The 22,374-nt window shown below is 47.1% G+C and overlaps 1 protein-coding gene and 1 non-coding gene across 2 annotated transcripts; one reads left to right on the top strand and one right to left on the bottom strand.

Moving 5' to 3' along the window:
* Nucleotides 1–248: 248 nt before the first annotated feature.
* On the top strand, nucleotides 249–323 carry Trnas-cga. Its single transcript has one exon. It is a non-coding gene; the product is annotated as a tRNA-Ser (tRNA).
* Nucleotides 324–15,216: 14,893 nt separating this feature from the next.
* LOC124551200 (F-box/LRR-repeat protein 7-like) lies at nucleotides 15,217–16,383 on the bottom strand. Its single transcript, XM_047126191.1, has one exon. It carries the CDS (start codon nucleotides 16,381–16,383, stop codon nucleotides 15,217–15,219), a length of 1,167 nt encoding a protein of 388 aa, XP_046982147.1.
* Nucleotides 16,384–22,374: the final 5,991 nt, after the last annotated feature.

Genomic DNA, 22,374 nt, shown 5'->3' with positions numbered 1-22,374 from the left:
AAACGTAGGATGTCTGATTAGTACGGGAACGTGACGCATTAGGAAACAATTTTATCAGCACGCTTTATGTAAACTGAACTTTATATTCCAGTAAAGCAAACAAGATAAAAGATGAAACTTCCTGGCAGATTAAAACTGTGTGACGGACCGAGACTCCTGTAAGGTTTGCAGGAGAGCTCCTGTAAAGTTTGGAAGGTAGGAGACGAGGTACTGGCAGAAGTAAAGCTGTGAGGACGGGGCGTGAGTCGTGCTTGGGTAGCTCAGTTGGTAGAGCACTTGCCCGCGAAAGGCAAAGGTCCCGAGTTCGAGTCTCGGCCCGGCACACAGTTTTGATCTGCCAGGAAGTTTCATATCAGCGCACACTCCGCTGCAGAGTGAAGATCTCATTCAAGATAAAAGATAGTGAGCACTTCTTCCTGAAACATTACAGTAACATCTGTCTGCGACAGATTCTCAATTGAATACATACAAAAATCACAGATGCGATGCTACAAAACTGACGAGAGCCAAAGTACAATACACACCCATCTATATCCATATTTGTACTACTACTTCCTGTTCCACTCACGAACTGTGTTTGGGAAGGAAGACTGTCGGAAATGCTCCGTACGAGATCTAGTGTGTGAGATTCCGTGGCTGTAACCATTTCGTGAAACGTGTGAGAGTGGAAGTAGTGTTGTTGGCCGGTACTTCTCAGGACGATCACACACTCTGAATGCCGTCAGTGTACTTCTCCGTGGTGCACGCCGGCTCTCTCGTAGCGTCTGTCGCTGGGTGTTGTCGAACATACCTCTAATGCTCTCCCGCCGAGTGGAAGATCTCGTGAAGAAACGCGCCGCTCTTCGTTGGATAAAGAGGAGTTCTGTAACCCACTTTTTTTTTGTGAATGAATTACACTCCTTTGAAATCTGCTCTGAATCCCAGTATGGGAGCTGATTTTCCTACAATTTGCTTTATGTGGTCATTCCAACATGAGCCCCCTAGCCGGCCACGGTGGCCGAGCGGTTCTAGGCGCTACAGTCTGGAACCGGGCGACCGCTACGGTCGCAGGTTCGAATCCTACCTCGGGCATGGATGTGTGTGATGTTATTAGGTTGGTTAGGTATAAGTAGTTCTAAGTTCTAGGGGACTGATGACCTCAGAAGTCCCATAGTGCTCAGAGTCATTTGAACCATTTGAGGCCCCTATGGACTGTCATACAAGGGTAGGATAAAATTATGGAAATTTGTAGAGGAATGCATTTATGAACATTAATGCAGACGTTAGCCAACCTTGCAGTTTGTACTGACGACAGCCCCTGTGAGATGTCCTAAATATGTTGCGAGTGCCATTTGTGGCCAGAACAGCGTTCAGTGTAGCCGTGAGTGCATCATGTCGGCAGCCAAAAGGCAGCCAAAAGGCAGCCAAAAGGCAGCCAAAAGGCAGCCAAAAGGCAGCCAAAAGGCAGCCAAAAGGCAGCCAAAAGGCAGCCAAAAGGCAGCCAAAAGGCAGCCAAAAGGCAGCCAAAAGGCAGCCAAAAGGCAGCCAAAAGGCAGCCAAAAGGCAGCCAAAAGGCAGCCAAAAGGCAGCCAAAAGGCAGCCAAAAGGCAGCCAAAAGGCAGCCAAAAGGCAGCCAAAAGGCAGCCAAAAGGCAGCCAAAAGGCAGCCAAAAGGCAGCCAAAAGGCAGCCAAAAGGCAGCCAAAAGGCAGCCAAAATGAAGTCTCAAGAGTAACCATACCGAAAGCACATACCGCATGTAGGAAAGCGGACATCATCCGCTAAGGCACAACGCGGACAAAAGTAGGGGCCGAGTGATAATGACAGATGGTCACTGAAGTCGACTGTGGCGAAAAACAAGAGGACGACAGCTGCGAAAGTCGCGGCAGAACTGAATATCGCACTCGCGAACCCTGTCAGCATCAAAACAACACGTAGGGAGGCCCACAAGCTGATAATAGAAGGTCGAGCTGGAATATGGTATCCATGTGGTGTGTGATGCAAGTGTCCGAAACAGGAGAACGGGCAATCGAAGCTGATGGAGTAATGAGTAAAAGTAAAAGGCAAACTCCATATTCCCAGATTTCCAGAAACCATTTGACGCAGGGCTCCTCTGCATATTGATAAAGGCTGGAGTTCGAACATAATTTCACTGAATCAGAAAAGATACTGTTCGCAAATCAGCATGGTTTTAGGAAGCACGGGTCGTGTAAAACTCAGTTTTCCCTTTCCTCACAAGATATTTTGTGAACCATGGCTGAAGTAACAGGCTGTATCCATATTCTCAGATTTACGGAAAGCATTTGACTCATTAGCCTTCTGCAGATTTAACGAAGATGTGAGTGTATAGAATAGGTTCCCAGATATGTGACTCGGTTGAAGACTGCTTGAGTAATACAAACCAGTAAGTTGTCCTCTACACCAGACACAAGGATATCATAACGCGTGCCCCATGGAAGCTTGATGAGGCCACTGTTGTTCCCTACATATGCCATGGTACTGAGGGACAATCTGAGCAGCCATCTGCTTCTGTTTGCTCGTGGCGTTGTACTGTACGGGAAGTTGTCGTGGTTGAGAGACTGTGGTAGGATGCAAGATAACATTTCTAGTAGTAGCCTGATGAATGGCACCTTACTCTAAATTTAGATAGACGGAAGTTTATGCGGTTGAGTAGAAAAAAAGTCTCGTAGTGTTTGAACATCCACAGACTGTGGGTAAGTCATGTATCAGCAATATCCTTTCTTCCAGGAGTGTCAGTTACGGAAGGTTCGCAGGATAACTTCTGTGAAGTTTTGGACGTAGGAGACAAGGTGCTGGCGGAAATAAAGCTGTGAGGACCGCTATTATTCTTGCTTGAGTAGCTGAGTTGGTAGAGCACTTACCCACGGGAAGGGAGCGATCCAAGTTCGAGTCTCGGTTCGGCACAATTTTAATCTGCCAGGAAGTTTCAGTCTTGGCAGTTTGCTGACCCAACCACGATGCTTAAAAATCAAAACCCAATGTTGCAAAGTAATATGAAAAGGAAGGAGCATGTTAGGATTGTGATAGGGGAGGCGAACGGTCGACGTCGTTTTATGGAGATAATTCTAGGAAAATTTAGGTCATCTGTCAAGGACACCACGTATAGAACACAAGTGCGCCTCACTGTTCAACACTATACCAGTTTTTGGGATCCCAATCAATCAGATTAAAGGAAGACATCGAAGCAATTCAGGGTCGCGGCGCTAAATTTGTTACTGCTAAGTTCGATCAACAATCGAGTATCTCGCTCTATTTACGAGTGCACCAGAAGAGTTCATAACTCGCAATGGTACAAGGTATATTCCACCACGCACCATATTGTGGTTTCATGAGTATTTCTGTAGAAATACATGTAGTAGTTGACGCAGATGTAGCTCTTTTCACTTTTGGGCTCCTCTTTCCCATACAATATTAGTTTCCTGAGTACAACTACTTGTATCTTCCCTACAGCATTTCGCTGTATTCAATACACATCTCCCACCTGACCATCGCGTCGACTGAGACAACAAAATAGTAAAATACTGGACTAATTCGATAGAAACTGACATCCAACAACGAGGTAGCTAACTTGCTTGATGTTTTCTGTGCTTTCCCTCACTGATTTCAACCAAACGCTGTAAAACACGAACACTGTGCCTTCCAACAAGTCTGTAGTCTGTCCCCTAATGGATATAATCCCATTTCTAAAAATATTCCGGACGGTTATTGCCAACTTTTATATTCCTAAATTATCACGTATAAATTCAAGAACGAGACATATTTGAATGGATCTCTCCTAAGAGGCATCAGGCGCAGTATCTCGGGCGTTTCGGTAGCTACTTTCAATTTAGCTTTTGCAAAATGTAGCTGTAATCTATCCAAACGCTGCTGCTCATACGATACATGCATAGTGTCAACGGAAATTTTTGCTTTGCTTCCATGTTATGAAGTAAATGATTCTCACAGCGCGAGTTTAGGTTACCATTCGATGGAGCGAACACAAATTAGTGTAGAGCGTTGTTCGTGTTACGGACATATACTATTAGCGACACTAAAACAGGGAGAATAAACAGTACTGAAGCAGCGACTCACGTGCTGTCCTGATACATATGTACCGTTACTGCCATGTAGCAGTGCTACTCAGTCGAGATTGGAACACTGGTTATTGTTCCTCTTTTACTGTCCCCTTTAGTAGCTTGGTTGGTTGGTTGGTTGGTTGGTTGGTTGGGGAAGGGGACCAAATAGAGAGGTCATTGGTCCTATGATCTAAGATGGCAGAAATAATGGGAGGAGGTACACAAACAGTAAAGCACAGTCCAGTCCAGTCCAGCACAGTCTAGTCAAGGAGATGGCACAACATGCAAATAAAGAGGGGAAAAGCGATGTCAGGGCTGTAGGAAGAGGAAAGAACAGGAGGGGGTGGGTGGAAATGGGGGGAGCAGGGGTGCCCCAGAAACATTACATGCAGAGGGACACCATCACCACTACTAACCTATCCTGACACCATCACCACACCATTTTCACAACACAATGGGGACAAGAAAATGGGAACAAGACAAGAAAATGGGAACAAGACAAGAAAATGGGAACAAGACAAGAAAATGGGAACAAGACAAGAAAATGGGAACAAGACAAGAAAATGGGAACAAGACAAGAAAATGGGAACAAGACAAGAAAATGGGAACAAGACAAGAAAATGGGAACAAGACAAGAAAATGGGAACAAGACAAGAAAATGGGAACAAGACAAGAAAATGGGAACAAGACAAGAAAATGGGAACAAGACAAGAAAATGGGAACAAGACAAGAAAATGGGAACAAGACAAGAAAATGGGAACAAGACAAGAAAATGGGAACAAGACAAGAAAATGGGAACAAGACAAGAAAATGGGAACAAGACAAGAAAATGGGAACAAGACAAGAAAATGGGGATAAAACAGCACAACAGACCACACAAAAATGTAGCAGAAAGGGGTTTGGTGTGAAGCTGAAAATCCACCGCCAGTGGGGTCATGGAGGATGGGGACTAGGTCGTGCCCCCCTTCCCCCTCTCCCCCCCTCCCCCCCCCCCCCCTCCCCCGCCCTCGCCATATGATCAGCAAGTTCATTGCCAGGGATACCTGCACGACCAGGAACCCGAAGTAAATCAACCGAACAAGCAGCAGCACCTAGATCAGCGAGAAGGTCGTGGCAGAGACGAGGAATGGCGGGAAAACACCGAGCCGTAGTGTGGAAGATCACTCATTGATTCCGCACATTACAAAACTCGAGTGAGGGAGGACTTATGAAACAGAAGTCTCGAGAGATGGCCATCAATTCCGCAGCAAACGTCCCACACGTGGCAGGAAAGGGATGCTGTTCTGTGCAAACAAATTTAGAGCCATTGGCATAAAAGACAATAGCATCCTGAAAGTCTCATAACAGCGTTCAGAACAAGCAGAACACCAGTGGATCGATGGAGGCTATCAGTTCTCAGGAAAGATCCATCTGAATCCATGGCCAAGGAACTAACCAAGTTGGGAGGGGGGGGGGGGGGGGTGATCGGGAGATGCTGAAGAGGAAAGTGAGGAGAAGCAACGTGGAGCCGAACTGGTAAACTCACCTGAGGTAGAGAGGTGGGGGGGGGGGGGGCTGTGGGGGGGCGATGGCCCGAAGCCATGGAAACAATGAAACAGGAAGGGCGAGCAGGGGAAGGGCAGACAGTGATGGCACCACAATGCTCAACTGCATCCAAGAGGAGCAAAGTGGTGGGGCAGCTGACCCATATAGACAAGCAAGCCATATAGACAAGCAAGCCATATAGACAAGCAAGCCATATAGACAAGCAAGCCATATAGACAAGCAAGCCATATAGACAAGCAAGCCATATAGACAAGCAAGCCATATAGACAAGCAAGCCATATAGACAAGCAAGCCATATAGACAAGCAAGCCATATAGACAAGCAAGCCATATAGACAAGCAAGCCATATAGACAAGCAAGCCATATAGACAAGCAAGCCATATAGACAAGCAAGCCATATAGACAAGCAAGCCATATAGACAAGCAAGCCATATAGACAAGCAAGCCATATAGACAAGCAAGCCATATAGACAAGCAAGCCATATAGACAAGCAAGCCATATAGACAAGCAAGCCATATAGACAAGCAAGCCATATAGACAAGCAAGCCATATAGACAAGCAAGCCATATAGACAAGCAAGCCATATAGACAAGCAAGCCATATAGACAAGCAAGCCATATAGACAAGCAAGCCATATAGACAAGCAAGCCATATAGACAAGCAAGCCATATAGACAAGCAAGCCATATAGACAAGCAAGCCATATAGACAAGCCATAGGCAAGCCACCTTTAGATGACGGATATATGGCAATCAGTAAGCTTGTTGTCCAAAAGAAGATTCAAGAAACTTAACTCTGTGACCAGTCAGGCGTTGGGCATCGAGGAAGAGCTCCAGATCAGGATGGACCGTAGTAGGACGACAGAAATGCACCGCCCTCGAGTTATTGGGAGAGAACTGAAAACAGTGCGAGAGTGTCCACGCTGTTGTGCACCGGATGGCACATGAGCTGTGACGGCATTGTGCTATCTTTGAGTTCTCTGATTGATTGGCGTCCCGGTAGGAGGCGCGAGTGCCGCACTGAGTCGCTCGGTTTATCTCTGTTTGCGAGTGAGGAAAGGTGGGAACCTGTGCCGCGGTTGGCGAGTTGGTGTTGGTACGCGCGGCAGCAGGTAGAGACTGAGGGGGGACAGTCTGTTGACATGGTGGCAGGTGGCGCCTGCTGGTGTATTCGGAACCGCAGGCACAGTGGCATCTACCGTGGCCCAGAGAGAGAGAGAGAGAGAGAGAGAGAGAGAGAGAGAGAGAGAGAGAGAGAGAGAGAGAGAGAGAGAGAGAAAATCAGGAATTTGCCTCCTGGAATGTTGTCACCGTGTGCAGTTTGGATACTGGTGACCAGAACAGTATTTTGAATGATGGTATATGAAGTATTAAAGAAGTTAATCTGTATATTGTGTGTATTCCCTCAGTGAACCTCGCCTGCGGAGTTTCAAAGATGAGGTGTTCTAGCAATTACTGTAACCTATTTGTAGTTACGAGTATTACTTTGCTGATTCGCTTAGCGATTTCTAAGGAGTGTTGTACGGGCAGCTGGTGTGTTAGAATCTAGGAGTTAGGCTCAGGTTACATGAATGTTTAGTTGTACGGGCCACTGACTGAAGTGGTCAATTTATCTTTTAATGTTTTTCATGTTTTAAACAAATATTATTGGAAATTTGTTTTAGACGGGTTTAAATATTGAGGGTCTGCAACCTCAATCTGATCTGTAAATGTTTGGCCTGAAGTCCGTGCTAGGAGGGTAAGCTTGCATCTATTGTTCTCTAGTTTCAAAAGAGCATTTGATGCCTGTTGGTAAATCTTGTTATCGCAAGTGTCTTGTTCTTTTATATTAGCAGTTTTACTGCTTTAATTGAAATTTCTGCTTATATTTCAAAGGTTAACACATTCACTTAGAGGTAAGTAATTGCTTTGCAAACATTACATTACTTTAAGGGCTTTATTGAGTTATGAAAGACTAAGACCTCACTGCCGGAGCTCTGAGCACTATGGGACTTAACATCTGAGGTCATCAGTCCCCTAGAACTTAGAACTACTCAAACCTAACTAACCTAAGGACATCACACACATCCATGCCCGAGGCAGGATTCGAACCTGCCAACGTAGCGGTCGCGGAGTTCCAAACTGTAGCGCCTAGAACCGCTCGGCCACCCCGACCGTCACTGCCGGAGCTCTTGGCTTTGGTGTCGTAATGTGTTCAGAGTCGTGACACTGTAATTGACGCAGCACTTACCCGCGTGTACGTATTCCTGTGTTTCGGCCTGTGCACATACCTGGACGGCCTTTCTGATGACCGATAGTTCTCCCTAGGAGTTGTAATTCCAGCTGCAGCTGCTAAGTAAGTTTTCTGGATATTCTATTTAATCGGTGGCTTTAAGTAACTGCCTTTTCGAGGTTTCCCTGTCTTGTGAGCTAACGTAACGAATCTAAAAATGTTTTCCTTACTTGAGTTTATGAACATTCACTGTACTTAAGTTTCTGAACGTTTAAATTCCATCTGAAATTCACTGATCTTCATAGTCAGCTTGGCCTAACTTGGTTACACACTTCTTTTAACTCTTTGGGAGATTGCGAGACTTGAAGTTTTAAATTTTCCCTCTTTCTCTGAGGACTGATTCTGATTTTTGGTTGTTGTATAATTTAGGAACATTTACTTAATTCCACTGTTATATTTCCGTCGGTTTTATTTAAGGGCCTTCTGGCCGTTTTAAATTTTGCTGTACTTTGTTGCCTACTGCACTTTAGGAGTGGCCCCTGCTTCGCAAGAGTGGCTTTGGCCTACTTATTGTGATAAAGGGTAGTTACTTCTATTACTGTTTCTCCATTTAAAATTTTCCTGTGTAAGAGAATCTTGTTGTTTAAACTGAAGTTTCTCTTGTCTTAAAAGACTGATAAAGTAATACAAAAATGCCGTTCGTTATTAGATATCAGTTGCAAAAGAAGATTGTGGTAAGTAGCTGTAGGAGGACATAGCAGCAGATGTAGGTGGGCCTGTCAGAAGGGAGAGTCTAAGCATACCCGAATGGCTTCTGATGTGGACGAATTGTGATCTATGTAGTAACAACATCCCTATGCACCAACGTGCAGACGCTGAAAGCCCTCAAAGGGCTGACCCAGTTCCGACAAAGCACAGAAACTACGAAGTGATAATGAGTGACAATCAGTAAAATGAGATTCCTGTAGAACTCCACAAGGTGCCGATTAAAAGGCAATAAGCGATTGCAACTTTGGGAGGTTTTTTTTTTAATCGATTTTAGGGCACAAAACTGCTACGGTCATTAGCGCCCGGTCTGTGACTTAGGAAAAGCTAAAAAAATGAAACTGGAAACCAGCAGCAATGGGAGCGGAACTCAAAAAAGTGGGGAAACTAAAAACAGAAGGAAAGTTTAAAAAACCACTATAAAAGGGGATTGGTTGTCATCAAAAAGAGCCTCAAATTACTGACGTCATCTCACTGGCACTAATGAAATGGAAAACACGATCGGCTGATCGCGTGTCATCTGCTGAAATGGAAGATGTATCAGGCGACAGCTGTAGACGGGCGCGTAACGGAGTAAAATATGGGCACTCAACTCAAAGCTGTCTCACCGTCCACAGCTGAGGGCAGTGGGCACAGAGTGGGGGAGGATCGCCACTTAAAGGATGTCGATGGCTAAAAAGATTGCGCCCTATCCGCAGTCTAGTTAAAATTACCTCCTCCCGACGACGAGTTCGGGAGGAAGAGGTCCAAGCACAGGGAAGAGCTTTTATGTCCTGCAATTTATTACTGAGAAGTGTCGACCAATGTGCGTGCCGTAAAAGAGGAACACGACGACATAAAACACTCCGTAGATCGGCGAAGGGAATCGTGCAAATAGCTGGCTGAAGAAGAGACTGCAGCCTTGGCCGCTATATCGGCCGCCTCATTTCCACAGATACCAACATGTCCTGGGATCCAGAGGAACGCCACCGAGACGGCCCCCAAGTGGAGCAAGCGCAGGCAGTCCTGAATCCGGTGGACCAGAGGGTGGACAGGGTAGAGGGCTTGGAGACTGAGGAGAGAGCTGAGAGAATCTGAACAGATAACGTACTGTATCCGCCGATGGCGGCGGATGCGTTGGACAGCCTGGAGAACAGCGTAAAGCTCCGCAGTATAAACCGAACACTGGTCGGGAAGCCGAAATCGATTTGGGGTGTCGCCAACAATATAAGCACTCCCTACACCTAACGATGTTTTTGAGCCATCAGTGTAAATAAATGTGGCTTCCTTGATTTGTACTCATAGAACAGCAAATGCCCGACGGTAAACAAGTGAAGGGGTACCATCCTTGGGAAATTGACAAAGGTCACGGAGCAGATAGGTCCGGGGACGGAGCCAAGGCGGTACTGTACACCAAGTTGTCAAGAAGGTTTTAGGAAATCGGAAAGAAAGAGAATGGAGCAGTTGACGGAAGCGGACACCCGTTCGTAGTAGGGAGGAAGGGCGGCCTGCATACCCTACATCCAAGGAGGCGTCGAAAAAAACGTAATTGGCCGGATTAGCAGGCATGGAAGACAGATGGCTAGCATAACGACTCAGACAGCTCGCCGATTGGACAGCGGAGGTTCAGCAGTCTCAGCATAAGGGCTCTCCACAGGGCTGGTGTAAAAAGCTCCAGAAACTAAACGTAATCCACGGTGGTGGATAGAGTCGAGACGCCGAAGAATAGAAGGCCGAGCAGAGGAGTAGACTATGCTTCCATAGTCCAATTTCGAGCGCACTAAGGGGCGATAGAGGCGGAGGAGGACCACTCGGTCCGCTCCCCAGGAGGTACCATTCAGGACACGGAGGGTGTTGAGGGATCGCAGACAGCGAGCGGAAATATAGGAAACGTGGGAGGACCAGCACAGTTTTCTGTCAAACATAAGACCCAAGAATTGAGCGACGTCCGAAAACGGAAGGTTGACAGGTCCTAGATGTAAGGAGGGTGGAAGAAACTCTGTACGACGCCAAAAATTAACACAAACGGTCTTACTGGGAGAAAACGGAAGCTGGTTTCGATGCTCCAGGAGTGGAGGCGATCGAAACATCCTTGAAGACGTCGTTCAAGAAGGCTGGTCCGTTGAGAGCTGTAGTAGATCGCAAAATCGACCACAAAGAGGGTGCCCTAGACATCAGGAAGGAGACTATCCATAATTGGATTTATGGCAATGGCAAACAGTACAACACTCAGCACGGAGCCCTGGGGTACCCCGTTTTCTTGGGAGAAAGTATGGGAGAGAGTAGTGTTCATCCGCACTCTAAATGTGCGCTCTGCCATAAATTCGAAGTAATAGTGGCGAAGGAGGTAACGCAGACTATGGGTTGATAAATGTAGCAACATTTGGATGTGGATACCATCCGGTCCTGGGGCGGAGGAGCGAGAAGAAGAGAGTGCATGTTGGAGTTCCCACATGGAGAAAACAGTATTGTAGCTTTCGTGATTTTGAGAGGAGAAAGCAAGATGTCGCACTTCCGCTGCACGTTTCTTCGGGAGAAACGCTGGCGGGTAATTTGAAGAGCTCGAAATCTCTGCAAAGTGTTGACCCAATGAGTTAGAAATTACGACGGGGTCCACTAACGTATCATGCGCGACAGTGAACCCAGAGACCGGGGAGAAACTAAGCGCGCCAGATAACCGTCGAATCCGACTCCAAACTTCCGAGGAGGGAGTGAAGTTGTTAAATGAGCTAGTAAAGAATTTCCAGCTTACCTTCTTGTTATCGCGGATGACGCGACGGCACCGCGCACGGGACTGCTTATAGCGGATACAGTTGGCCAAAGTAGGATGGTTGCAGAAAACGCAAAGAGCACGTCGCCGCTCACGTATTGCGTCACGGCATGCCTCGTTCCACCAAGGAACTGGGGGGCGCCGGGGCAATTCGGAGGTGCGTGGTATTGAACGTTCTGCAGCTGTAAGAATAACGTCTGTAATATGAGTGACCTCATCGTCGACGCTAGGAAAGTGACGGTCATCGAATGTCGCTAGAGACGAAAAAAGTGTCCAATCGGCTTGGGCAAACTTCCAGCGTCGCGGGCGCATATACGGCAGTTGAGGCTGCGGTCTAATGACACATGGAAAGTGGTCACTCGAGTGTGTATCATCAAGGGCGAACCATTCGAAGCGCCGAGCTAGCGGAACAGTACCGCCCGAAAGGTCCAAATGAGAGAAATTTGTCGTGGAGGCAGACAAAAATGTAGGGACCCCAGTGTTGAGGCAAACTAGATCTGCTTGGTGGAAGACGTCTAGCAATAGTGAGCCACGCAGACATGGATGTGGAGATCCCCAAAGCGGGTGGTGGCCATTGAAGTCCCCAACCAGCAAATAGGGGGATGGAAGCGGACCAAGAAGATGGAGATCAGCTCGTGCCATTGATGTGGATGATGGAATGTATACAGTACAAAGAGAGAAGGTGTATCCAGAAAGGGAAAGACGGACAGCGAATTCTTGGAAGGAAGTGTTTAAGGGGATTGGGTGATAATGGAGAGTATTATGGAGAAGAATCACGAGTCCATGTGCTGGAGTGCCTTCAACAGAGGGGAGATCAAATCGGACTGACTGAAAATGGGGGAAGACAAAGCGGTCGTGGGGACGCAGCTTTGTTTCCTAAAGACAGAAGATGACCGGCGAGTAGGATCGTAGAAGGATCGTCAATTCATCCCGATTGGCTCGAATGCTACGGATATTCCAATGGACAATGGACATAGGGTGAACAGAAAATGGAAGAATGTGACCAAGGTTGCCGTCAACTCAACGACTGCTCAGAGCTTGCGACCGACAGCGTGGAACGGCACTCAGCCGAAGGCAAAAGATCCTGATCCATAGGTTGTGCAGTTGCAGCTCCTGCCACCAGCGATCGGCCGGTTGATCGTCCGCCAGCAGTGCACCTCGGCGACACAGAAGACAGCCGAGGGCGGCTACCGCCAGGTGGTGCTGAAGATGAGACACGCCATGGCGGAGAAGGTGAGGAACTGGGTTTCTTATTAGCTTTCTTGGAAAAATGATGTTTAGATGAAGGAGGAACCGATGGTTGTGTAGTTGCGGTACGTAAACAATCTTCATGAGTATGCTCTCTTTTGGAAGTCCGGGTGTCTGACTTTTGGGATCGAGATTTAGCAGAACCCGATGAAGGGTGAGCCATAGATTGAGCAGGCGATAGTGGGGAGGTTGAACGGGCAATCTTTGCGCTGGCCAATCTGACGACCGAGGCACTAAAGGTGAGGTCGCAAGTCTGCATGACCGCCTCCTTTGTTGGCCGAGGAGAGGCAAGGACAGTGCTGTATTTTCCTGTCTGAGGCACAGTGGGCTTTCGACTTGGGAATAATTTTCGAGCAGCAAAGGTCGACACCTTTTCCTTCACTCTGATTTCCTGAATGAGCTTTTCGTCTTTAAAAATGGGGCAATCTCGAGAGGAAGCAGCGTGGTCACCCATACAGTTGATGCAACGAGGGGATGGAGGTGGACAAGCACCCTCATGGGCGTCCTTGCCACACGTAACACATTTGGCCGGATTGGAACAGGATTGGCTGGTGTGATTGAACCGCTGGCACCGATAGCAACACGTAGGGTTTGGGACGTAGGGGCGAACGAAAATTATTTCATAGCCCGCTTTTAGCTTCGATGGGAGTTGAACTCTGTCAAACGTCAAGAAGACAGTGCGGGTTGGAATGATGTTCGTGTCAACCCTTTTCATAACTATGAACAGCCGTTACGCCCTGGTCAGACAAGTAGTGCCGGATTTCCTCGTCAGACAATCCGTCGAGGGAGCGTGTACAAACGACTCCATGTGAGGAATTTAAAGTGCGGTGCGCTTCAACCTGGACAAGGAAGGTGTGGAGCAGTGAAGTATGCAGCAATTTTTGTGCCTGGAGGGCACTGACTGTCTAACAACAAGGTGCCATTCCGTAATCTGGAACAAGACTTCACAGGACCTGCAATTGCGTCGACACCTTTCTGAATAATGAAAGGGTTGACCGTGGAGAAGTCGTGACCTTTGTCAGACCGAGAAACAACAAGGAACTGTGGCAACGATGGAAGAACTGTGTGTGGCTGAGACTCAGTGAACTTACGCTTGTCAGCAGACATAGAAGAACGTGAGGAAACCATTGCAAAAGTATCCCCCATGATTACCGGCGTCTCCGATGGCGCGCTCCTCCCTTGTGGGGGCCCTCACTGTGGGCACTCCCGCCTTAGGTGATTGTTCACACCTCAGGTCACACCTCTCGGTAAACGGACGGAGGAACCAATCGGCACTTTCGGAAGGTATCAGCTCGGGTAATCACCCCTCCCTGGGCCTGGCCGTTACCAGGGGGTACGCACGTGTCCTACCTGTCTACCCGGGATGGGGAATTACGCGTTTCCCCGTCACCGGCTACGCACGAAAATGCGTGGGTCGGCCTTCAGACACGCACAGGGAGGAAGAAAGAGAAAGGGAAAACAAAGAAAGGGAAAGTAAAGAAGAGAGGCCTCAAACGCCGCAGCGGAGAAAAGGGTAAAGAGAAGAGGTAAGGAAAAGAGAAGGACAAAGGAAGGATGAAGACATACAAGCAGAGAAGGCGAAGAATGCGTTACATATTGAGCGTCCGTCTCCGGACGTAGGCACAAACCATACTCCCAGAGGGGGTGAAGGGGGAGGAAAGAGCCAGAAGTGAGGTGAGTGGGGGCGAAGATGGGGGATAGGGAAGGATGCGGAAAAGGAAGGTATGCAGCCGTGAAAGGAAGGAAGGCCACATTAGCTCGGGGTCCCGTGCTCGCTACGCACGTATCCACAAAAGATTTGTGGACCCCCTGGGGGGATAACGAGAGGTTGTAACAAAGGAAAATTGTACTGAAATGCACGAGGATCTGCAACGAATTGACGCATGGTGCAGGGAATGGCAATTGAATCCCAATGTAGACAAGTGTGCGAATACATTGAAAGAAAGATATTTTATCATTTAGCTACAATATAGCAGGTCAGCAACTGGAAGCAGTTAATTCCATAAATTTCTGGGAGTAGACATTAGGAGTGATTTAAAATGGAATGATCATGTAAGGTTGGTCGTCAGTATAGTAGATGCCAGACAGATTCATTGGAAGAATTCTAAGGAAATGCAGTCAGAAAACAAAGGAAGTAGGTTACAGTACGCTTGTTCGCCCACTGCTTGAATATTGCTCACCAGTGTGGGATCCGTACCAAATAGGGTTGATAGAAGAAATAGAGAAGATCCAAAGGAGAGCAGCGCGCTTCGTTACAGGATCATTTAGTAATCGCGAAAGTGTTGCAGAGATGATAAACTCCAGTGGAAGACTCTGCAGGAGAGACACTCAGTAGCTCGGTATGGGCTTTTGTTGAAGTTCCGAGAACATACCTTCACCGAGGAGTCAAGCAGTATATTGCTCCCTCCTACGTATATCTCGCGAAGAGACCATAATGATAAGATCTGCGAGATTAGAGCCCACACAGAGGCATGCCGACAGTCCTTTCCACGAACAAGACGAGACGGATAGAAGGGAGAACCGATAGAGGTACTCAGGGTACCCTCCGCCACACACCGTCAGGTGGCTTGCGGAGTATGGATGTAGATGCTACTAACCTCCAATGTGCCATGTCACCATTTCTCGGAAATAGGAAGCGCCGGCTTTTAATATTTACTTCCCCGTCGTCTTTCTTTGGGATGTCGCAAGTTTATTTTGACCAACTGGCTGGACACCGCCACACGACTGGACCTCCACTGGAAGCAGAGGCAGACGCGGCGCAGCTGGAGGCACTGGAGCAGGGGGCGCAGGTAGTCCAGGCAGCGGCTGTCGTAGCCCAGGCCCTCCAGCCGCAGCAGAGCGCTGGACAGCTCGTCCGTGATATGGTAGAGGGGCGCGCGGACCACGCGGCCGTTGGCGTGGGCGGGCGGTTCCAGCGGCGGGAACCTGACGCCGACCTCCCTGAGCCGGCCGCAGGGCTGGAGGAAGGACAGGTCCCGGACGAGGGGGAACTGGTCCAGGTGCAGCGACTCGAGGCTCTCCAGCGCGGCCACCACCAGCCGCATGTCGGCCTCTGCCACCCGGCAGCCGTGCAACTGCAGCCGGCGCAGCCTCCGCAGGTGCCGCAGCTCCGCGACCTCCCCCATCGGCAGGGCGGCGCAGCCTTCCAGTCGCAGCTCCTCCAGCGCGTCCGAGCAGCGCCGCAGGAACGACAGTCTCTCCAGTGTGGGGCACTCTATTCCCAGCGCCCGCAGCCGGACGATCCCGGCCGACTCCTCCAGGAGGTCCGCCGACAGGATCTCCGCACACACGAAGAGCTGCGTGAGGTTCGGGCACAGCTCGAGGGCGGAGCTGACCAAGAAATCTGCGTCAGCGAAGTCCGGACCCCGGCAGTCGAGCGGCCGCGTCTTGACGATCTCCAGCTTCTCGAGCAACGCGAAATCGATAGTCGATCCGGACGACATAATGTGCTCTGCGATGTTGAGTCTAGTCGACAGACAGAGGCACCTCAGCCTCGGACAGCGCTCCAGGGCTCCTAGGTCTGCTATTGACAGAACCAGGCGCGGGAACACGACGCACACCGCAAATCGGTTCTCCACTTCGACGGAGACTTCCCGCAGCAGCGGCAGAGCGCGTAGGGCTACGTGCTCCCTGTGGAGATCCGCCGGTCTCGTGAGGGTGATGTAGGTCTTTCCTTTCCACAGGTGGGTGTACCCCGACACAATGCTGTGGAACTGCTGGCACACTGCAGCGCACTGGACCAAATCTGAGGCTGGCAGGAAGGAAAAGATTGAGAGCAGCATCTCGTCTGGTAGGTCTTCGATCCCAGCCATTTCTGTGAACGTAAATAAAGTTACTGGTTACTCGTCAGAGATTTTAAGGACGTCCACGTAATTCAATGTATGTACATGAATGTCAAGCAGTAACACATTACTTTTAAATACATTGTGGGAAAGGCAGTGATCAATGTCTTACAAATATTTACTATTAAAAAGTCTTGAGTGATTAGTGATTCTCCAACAGAAAGGTTCCCGGGTTCGATTCCCGGCGGGGTCAGGGATTTTCTCTGCCTCGTGATGACTGGGTGTTGTGTGATGTCCTTAGGTTAGTTAGGTTTAAGTAGCTCTAAGTTCTAGGGGACCGATGACCATAGCTGTTAAGTCTAATAGTGCTCAGAGCCATTTGAACCATTTTTTTGAACCAACAGAAAGAGGTTCCTACTCAATGGTCTGAAGATGACCACAGTAGTGGTCGAAACCGGTCACCTTGATAAATAAATCGTGATCAAGACTGTTTTTAATAGTAAATAAAAGTAACACATTAAGTGTACGCTATTTTCGTTCTTAATCTGAAAACTACTATAGTCTGTTTCTCTTATACAGCTCTGTTACAGGGTGGCCGAGTGGACCCTATACCCCTCTTCTCTTTCTATGACTGGTGGAATAAATAGTTGTGCCATTGCCGCCTCTGCTTTCAACTTGATGGAAAGCCTTATCATTAGTTTTGAATTTTTTTCTTTCTGCTTTGTGTTACGTCAGTTTCAGAGCCACGGGCGATGTGAGCAGACGCAGTTACAATGGCGATTTGGGTCGCATCTGTGCGCCCACAAATGGCCACAGACTAGACTGTGACGCACGTAAGGAGTGCGTTTTCAAATCACTTTGGCAGAGCCCTACCAGGCACAGTAGCCCTACTTCTGTTGCAGGTCGTGTCAGACACGATGCACAGTGGGTGTGAAGTAACGTGAGAATAAACACGTGCTCACATCGCTCAGTCCACTGAGCAGCTTACAGCGAAATCCATTCACGAAAGGGCGGTTGAACCTGAGGTACTGCAGTCAACAACATCTGACCACACCTAAAAATATTTGAAATAAGCTTGAGTTCTTAGACCAGTATTAGTTAATAAGTTACTGTCGGACAACAACTTCGAGCAGCGAGTTGCTGCAGGCCGTAATTTATTGCTAAGTACTAAATTCTTCACATAAGAAGCTTCAGGCAATAAGAGTCGCACACAATATGCTGAGCACTACAGCGGTGTTTTCTAACTAAAATTTAACGTAATTGAAAACATAATTCAGCAGCTTATCTGTCTCTTATTTACAAGAAGACACTATCTGTTATGTGTACGTGTACATCTTTGGCCTGTTTCAGAACATGCGGAAATTTACGATGACCATTTTAGTTTGTAAGTAGCCTGTTTACATGCGCGTATGTTGGCAGCGCGGAGACTGCATTAATAACTCTGACAGAGCTGTGCACCCTCTGTAGGAGACTCTGTGGCTGGGGAGATGAATAGCCAGCAATGATGGAGGTTGGAAGTTTGTAGTTAGCAGTGGTGGAGGTTAGGGGTCTGAAGTGTTAGCGCAAGCGGACGATCTGGACGCGTGACCGTCATGGAAATTTAACTCTGTTGCCGATTATATAATTTTTTTTTGAACTGGATGTCACGGACGATTATACAATGTTTTCAACTGGATGTCACATTATTAAGGTAAAATCTGCTAAATACATTGTTTGCTCTGCAACAAAATCTTTCCTTTGGTAACCACGTGCCTATTAGTAGTTAGAGCCTACAGTACTTAGAATCTTATTTAGCTGGCTGTATTGGTGCTTGCTGCATCGCTATAGTTCGTGGAATAAAAATTTTCTGTGAGGTAAGTGACTTATGAAATGTCTAGATTATTGTCAAGATTTCTTCTAACTCGGGGCCATTTTTTTATGTTAATTATTTGAGCAGTCAGCGTATCATTGCATATTGTGGGTCATAAATGAATAGAATAACTGAGCTGCATTTGTCAGGAAAAATTCAGTAGGTGAGTGTAATGATGAAAACAAGTGACTGTATGTTCAATTTCACTCTGCAGTTTAAGAACATTCAGTAAGCATTCAGCAATTTCAGTGTAAGCGTAGAAGCCTCTGGTTATGTAATGGAAGATCTTAGTTTCTCCATTAAACTTTTCTTTCGTTTCTATACTTTCCAAAAATAGATTTTATTGGCTAGCGACAAGCTTCTAATTGTAATATTTCTGATAGGTGCTAATCTTTTCATGGGTCGTTTGCTTTTGTTCTTGCAAAATACAGAACTTCAAAAATCCTCTCATGTCTTACCTATGTGCTCCATTTCTTACACTAGTTACTCTCCATTTCCATCACCGGCGTGGCTGTGTAACAAGGTGGCATCAATTTTGTTAATAACACACATGTATAAACATTTGCAATCACAAAACATTGTTATTCTCATATTTTTGGTTTGGCGGTTGCTACCTTTTCTCATTTAAGAAAAGGTGAACAAGACAAAACAAACAAAACAGAAAGCACAAGAGCCCGAAGACCCACCAATGGAGTGCATTACTGGAGTTAGAGAGCGCTTCTAGTGGAAACGTATCCACTACCGATGGTGTTGCTGCCAGGCCTCGGATGCTGTTGGAAAGAGAAGGCAACCTTTAAGGAAGCATATCTGGCTCGATTTAGCAATGGACCTTTTTAGACACAGCACGATATGTAGTCTGACGTTATATATTTCACTTCTCCTGGGATAATGTTAGCTAAGCAGTGTAAAGACCAGCTTGGATGTACACAAGGTGCTATTCACGGCTAGATATGACGGAAAGTGTGGTTAGCTCTTGACCATCACAAGTTGAATCAAATTCTGGTGGAGAAGAGATATTGGGGAACTTATACATGTATTTCTACGAAGATTTAGTGGTGTACAGACTTTCACTAGCCTTGTTCTTGCATATGGTCACTGGCAGGTTAAATAAGCAGCAGCTTACTGACAGAACAGATTTTTTTGTAGATAGAAGGTCTTACCAGTTTATTATGTCACCCTTTGGGCTTAATGTCTACATTGCAGCGTTCTTTAAGGCTCTTGGGGATGTGTTGGACCACAGCAATAAAGTAAAATCACAGACTACATAGAGGACCTAATTTCAGCAAAAAATGGTGAGAACGTCAGTGACTAGAGCAGATACTGCAGCCTTTAGGAGACAAGGGAGTGACTGAGCTTACAAGAGTCTGTATGTGGGTGAAGGCAAAAGACACTCCTATACTGTGTAATCAGTTAGGAGGCAATAACGCCCAATCTGGTAAGCTCAGTGCAATACGTGGTGTGCCAGTAACAGTGTATGACAAGCCTAGGCGTTTATAGGACTAGTTGGATTCTACAGGAAGTTTGTTAGACGCAGACGCTCAGGGCATGACGTCTTATCTCCAACTGGGAAAAATGTATCTTGGCAATAAGAGGCAGTATGTTTGAGAGAATCAAGGCAGTTTTCGGCAGTAGAAGTTTTGAAACTCATGACAATCTTATACAGCCACTTCAGCATGTGACAGTGTTTCAGTTACGGATTCGGTGTTGTGCTGTATCTGGCAGAGCAAGCTAGAAAAGGACAGGAACACTGGACAGTTGTGGTCATGAGTTACGTGCTGAATAGTAGCAAGAGGAATTATCCTGTAATACAGCTTAAACTGTTCGCCGTCGTCTGTGAAGTTGAAAAGTTCTGGTTTTTCTTGATGGGTCGGCACACACAGGACTGGACGCACCGCAAGACGCTGGAATTCTTGACGAGGGCCAGCTCCCACGTGGACACCTAATACAGTGGCTGCTGACTTTGCGGTAGTTAAGTTTTTCTGTCTGATGTCTGCCAGGCGATGAGAAGATGCAAGTAGCAGGAATAGTTTTTGCTACGTAACATGTCGTGAATCGGAAGAAGAGGCCAAGCTGGCTTCGTTCCCTCCATACTGTGGAGCAGCGACTGTAGACACGTGAACAGAGACCAGCGTTCCGACCTGTCTCCAACATACAGGATGTTGCGCCTCATTAAAGACAACGCGGGTCATTGAATTACAGGCGTGTACGATGTCCCATGTGAATGTGGTAGAATTTACAGACGACAAACCATTCGCACTCTTTGTGAGCAGTACGCACGAAACTCACCAAATATTGGACAAAGGAAAACTGAGAAGTCAGACACGGCAGAACATGGAATAGAAAACGGATATAAAATACAATTTCGAAACCCGAGATTTTTGGATCAATCATCATCATATTTGGATTCTGTTACAAAAGAAATGGCAGAAAGTAGAATAAACAATTTTAACAGAAACTAAGGGTACTCACCTTGTGGGGTATGGGAGCGGGCTTTATACATTGAGCAAAAGCAAAAACAAAGACGGATGCTCGACTGTTGGACTGATGCGGGGCAGTTCCAAACAAAGCGCTGGCCCCTTACGCCACTGGAGGTGACTCGGTGCCGGTGGCAGGAAGCCGCTCCTATGAGTTGGCTAACTTTTGTTCGACGCATGTGTCACTTCGACCCATTCTGAAAGGTTCGAGCCGCTGCTGTTGCATCTGTTTAAGCAGAATACTGCGCCAAACCTGCCAGTCAGTGGTTTTAACTCCTGATGACGATGGCGGAGACACCGATGGAAAGCTCGATGGCTGTATTTGAAGTGAGGTAGCACGTAGACCGAGAAGATTTTATTCACGGGTTGTATTGTGTTCCCGCTATACATATCGTAAAACCAAATCTAAGACGGTGCCAATTTCAGCCTTAAGCATTAAACCTAGACGTCAGTCAGGATCTGGAAGTGTTGCCCTCTTCTCGCGTTATTAAAGTGTCGTATCAGCTCGTGGTCTAATAGTAACGACGCTCAATCTAGGCACAAGGTCGCTACTTCGAGGGCAAAACTTCCCCTATTTTTCATTCCACATTTCAGCTCTCTGCTGAAATTATGTCAGTCTGATAGTACACCAAAGAGAGTTGAAGAAGCACTCTTACTAAAATAATATCTGGAGGAAAGGAAAGTTCTAGTTACGGAAAAATGCCGAAGTCCTCCTCTTCAAAGAAAGTGACAACACTAACATTGAGTTTTACAGGCCTATTGGTCTCTTTCTGTATTTTACAAAATGCTAACAAAAATCATTATGAACCGCCTGAGTCACGCGTTGTCAATATTGTGGTCCCCTTCAAAAACCATGCTCTCGAAGTAACAAATGAATACATATATGCTAAGCATCAAATCCAACTTGGAACACACAACCAGCCAGCAGAGATTGCACAGCGAAATCTGGATAGCAATCGAGTAACTTAGTTACATTATCTGTAAACAGACTATCATCACAGATTTAGAATGGATCGTTCATGACATCAGCATCCAGCTGGTAACAATGTGCAGGCTCACGACTATGACAATAAGCAGTGGAAATCTATTCTGGATCTGTCAAAGGGCTGTAGCAAGTACACTGCTTGGAGTGGATCAGAGACAGGGCTAACAGAGATGACGTAAGGAGCACAAACGGCTGTCTACGACGTTGTCGAGCACACAAGACTGAAGTGGCACAGGGCAGAATGCAGGCCTCGACCAAATCACTGATGCAGAGGTGTTGGTTGGTTTGAAAGAGGGGAAAGGGACCAAACTACGTAATCGGTCCCTTGTTCCTAATAAAACAATGCCACAAGTGTGAGAATGATACAGAGAGACAACACAAAACGGAAGAAAGGGAAAGCCACAAGGACACTAAAAGGAACAAAGGAGGACAAGAAAACAGAGACACGCTAGAAACAGAGTAAAACAAGAAAGCAGATTACAGTGGCTGGCCGACCACGAGAATAAAAAGGAAAAGCCAGTCACCCTGCAACACATTAAAACGTCCACCCTAGAAGCATTGGGGTCGAGGACACAGAGGGACAAAGGACATGCGCTGAAACTTAGATCAAATGATAAAACCCACCCTCATGAATAAAACGTAAAACTAAATCAGCCAATGAGGCGTCGTCAGACAAAGTTAGCGCCAACTAGTCCGGTAGCCCAAGTTTCCGT

Source organism: Schistocerca americana, chromosome 9 (assembly GCF_021461395.2).
Source record: "Schistocerca americana isolate TAMUIC-IGC-003095 chromosome 9, iqSchAmer2.1, whole genome shotgun sequence".
Taxonomy (NCBI): Eukaryota; Metazoa; Arthropoda; class Insecta; order Orthoptera; family Acrididae; genus Schistocerca; species Schistocerca americana.
The sequence above is the reverse complement of the archived record's forward strand: the minus strand, read 5'-3'. Positions and strand labels throughout refer to the sequence as shown.

Coding starts and splice junctions, on each gene's coding strand:
- LOC124551200 (XM_047126191.1), bottom strand. CDS start 16,383: ATGGCTGGGATCGAAGACCTACCAGACGAGATGCTGCTCTCAATCTTT.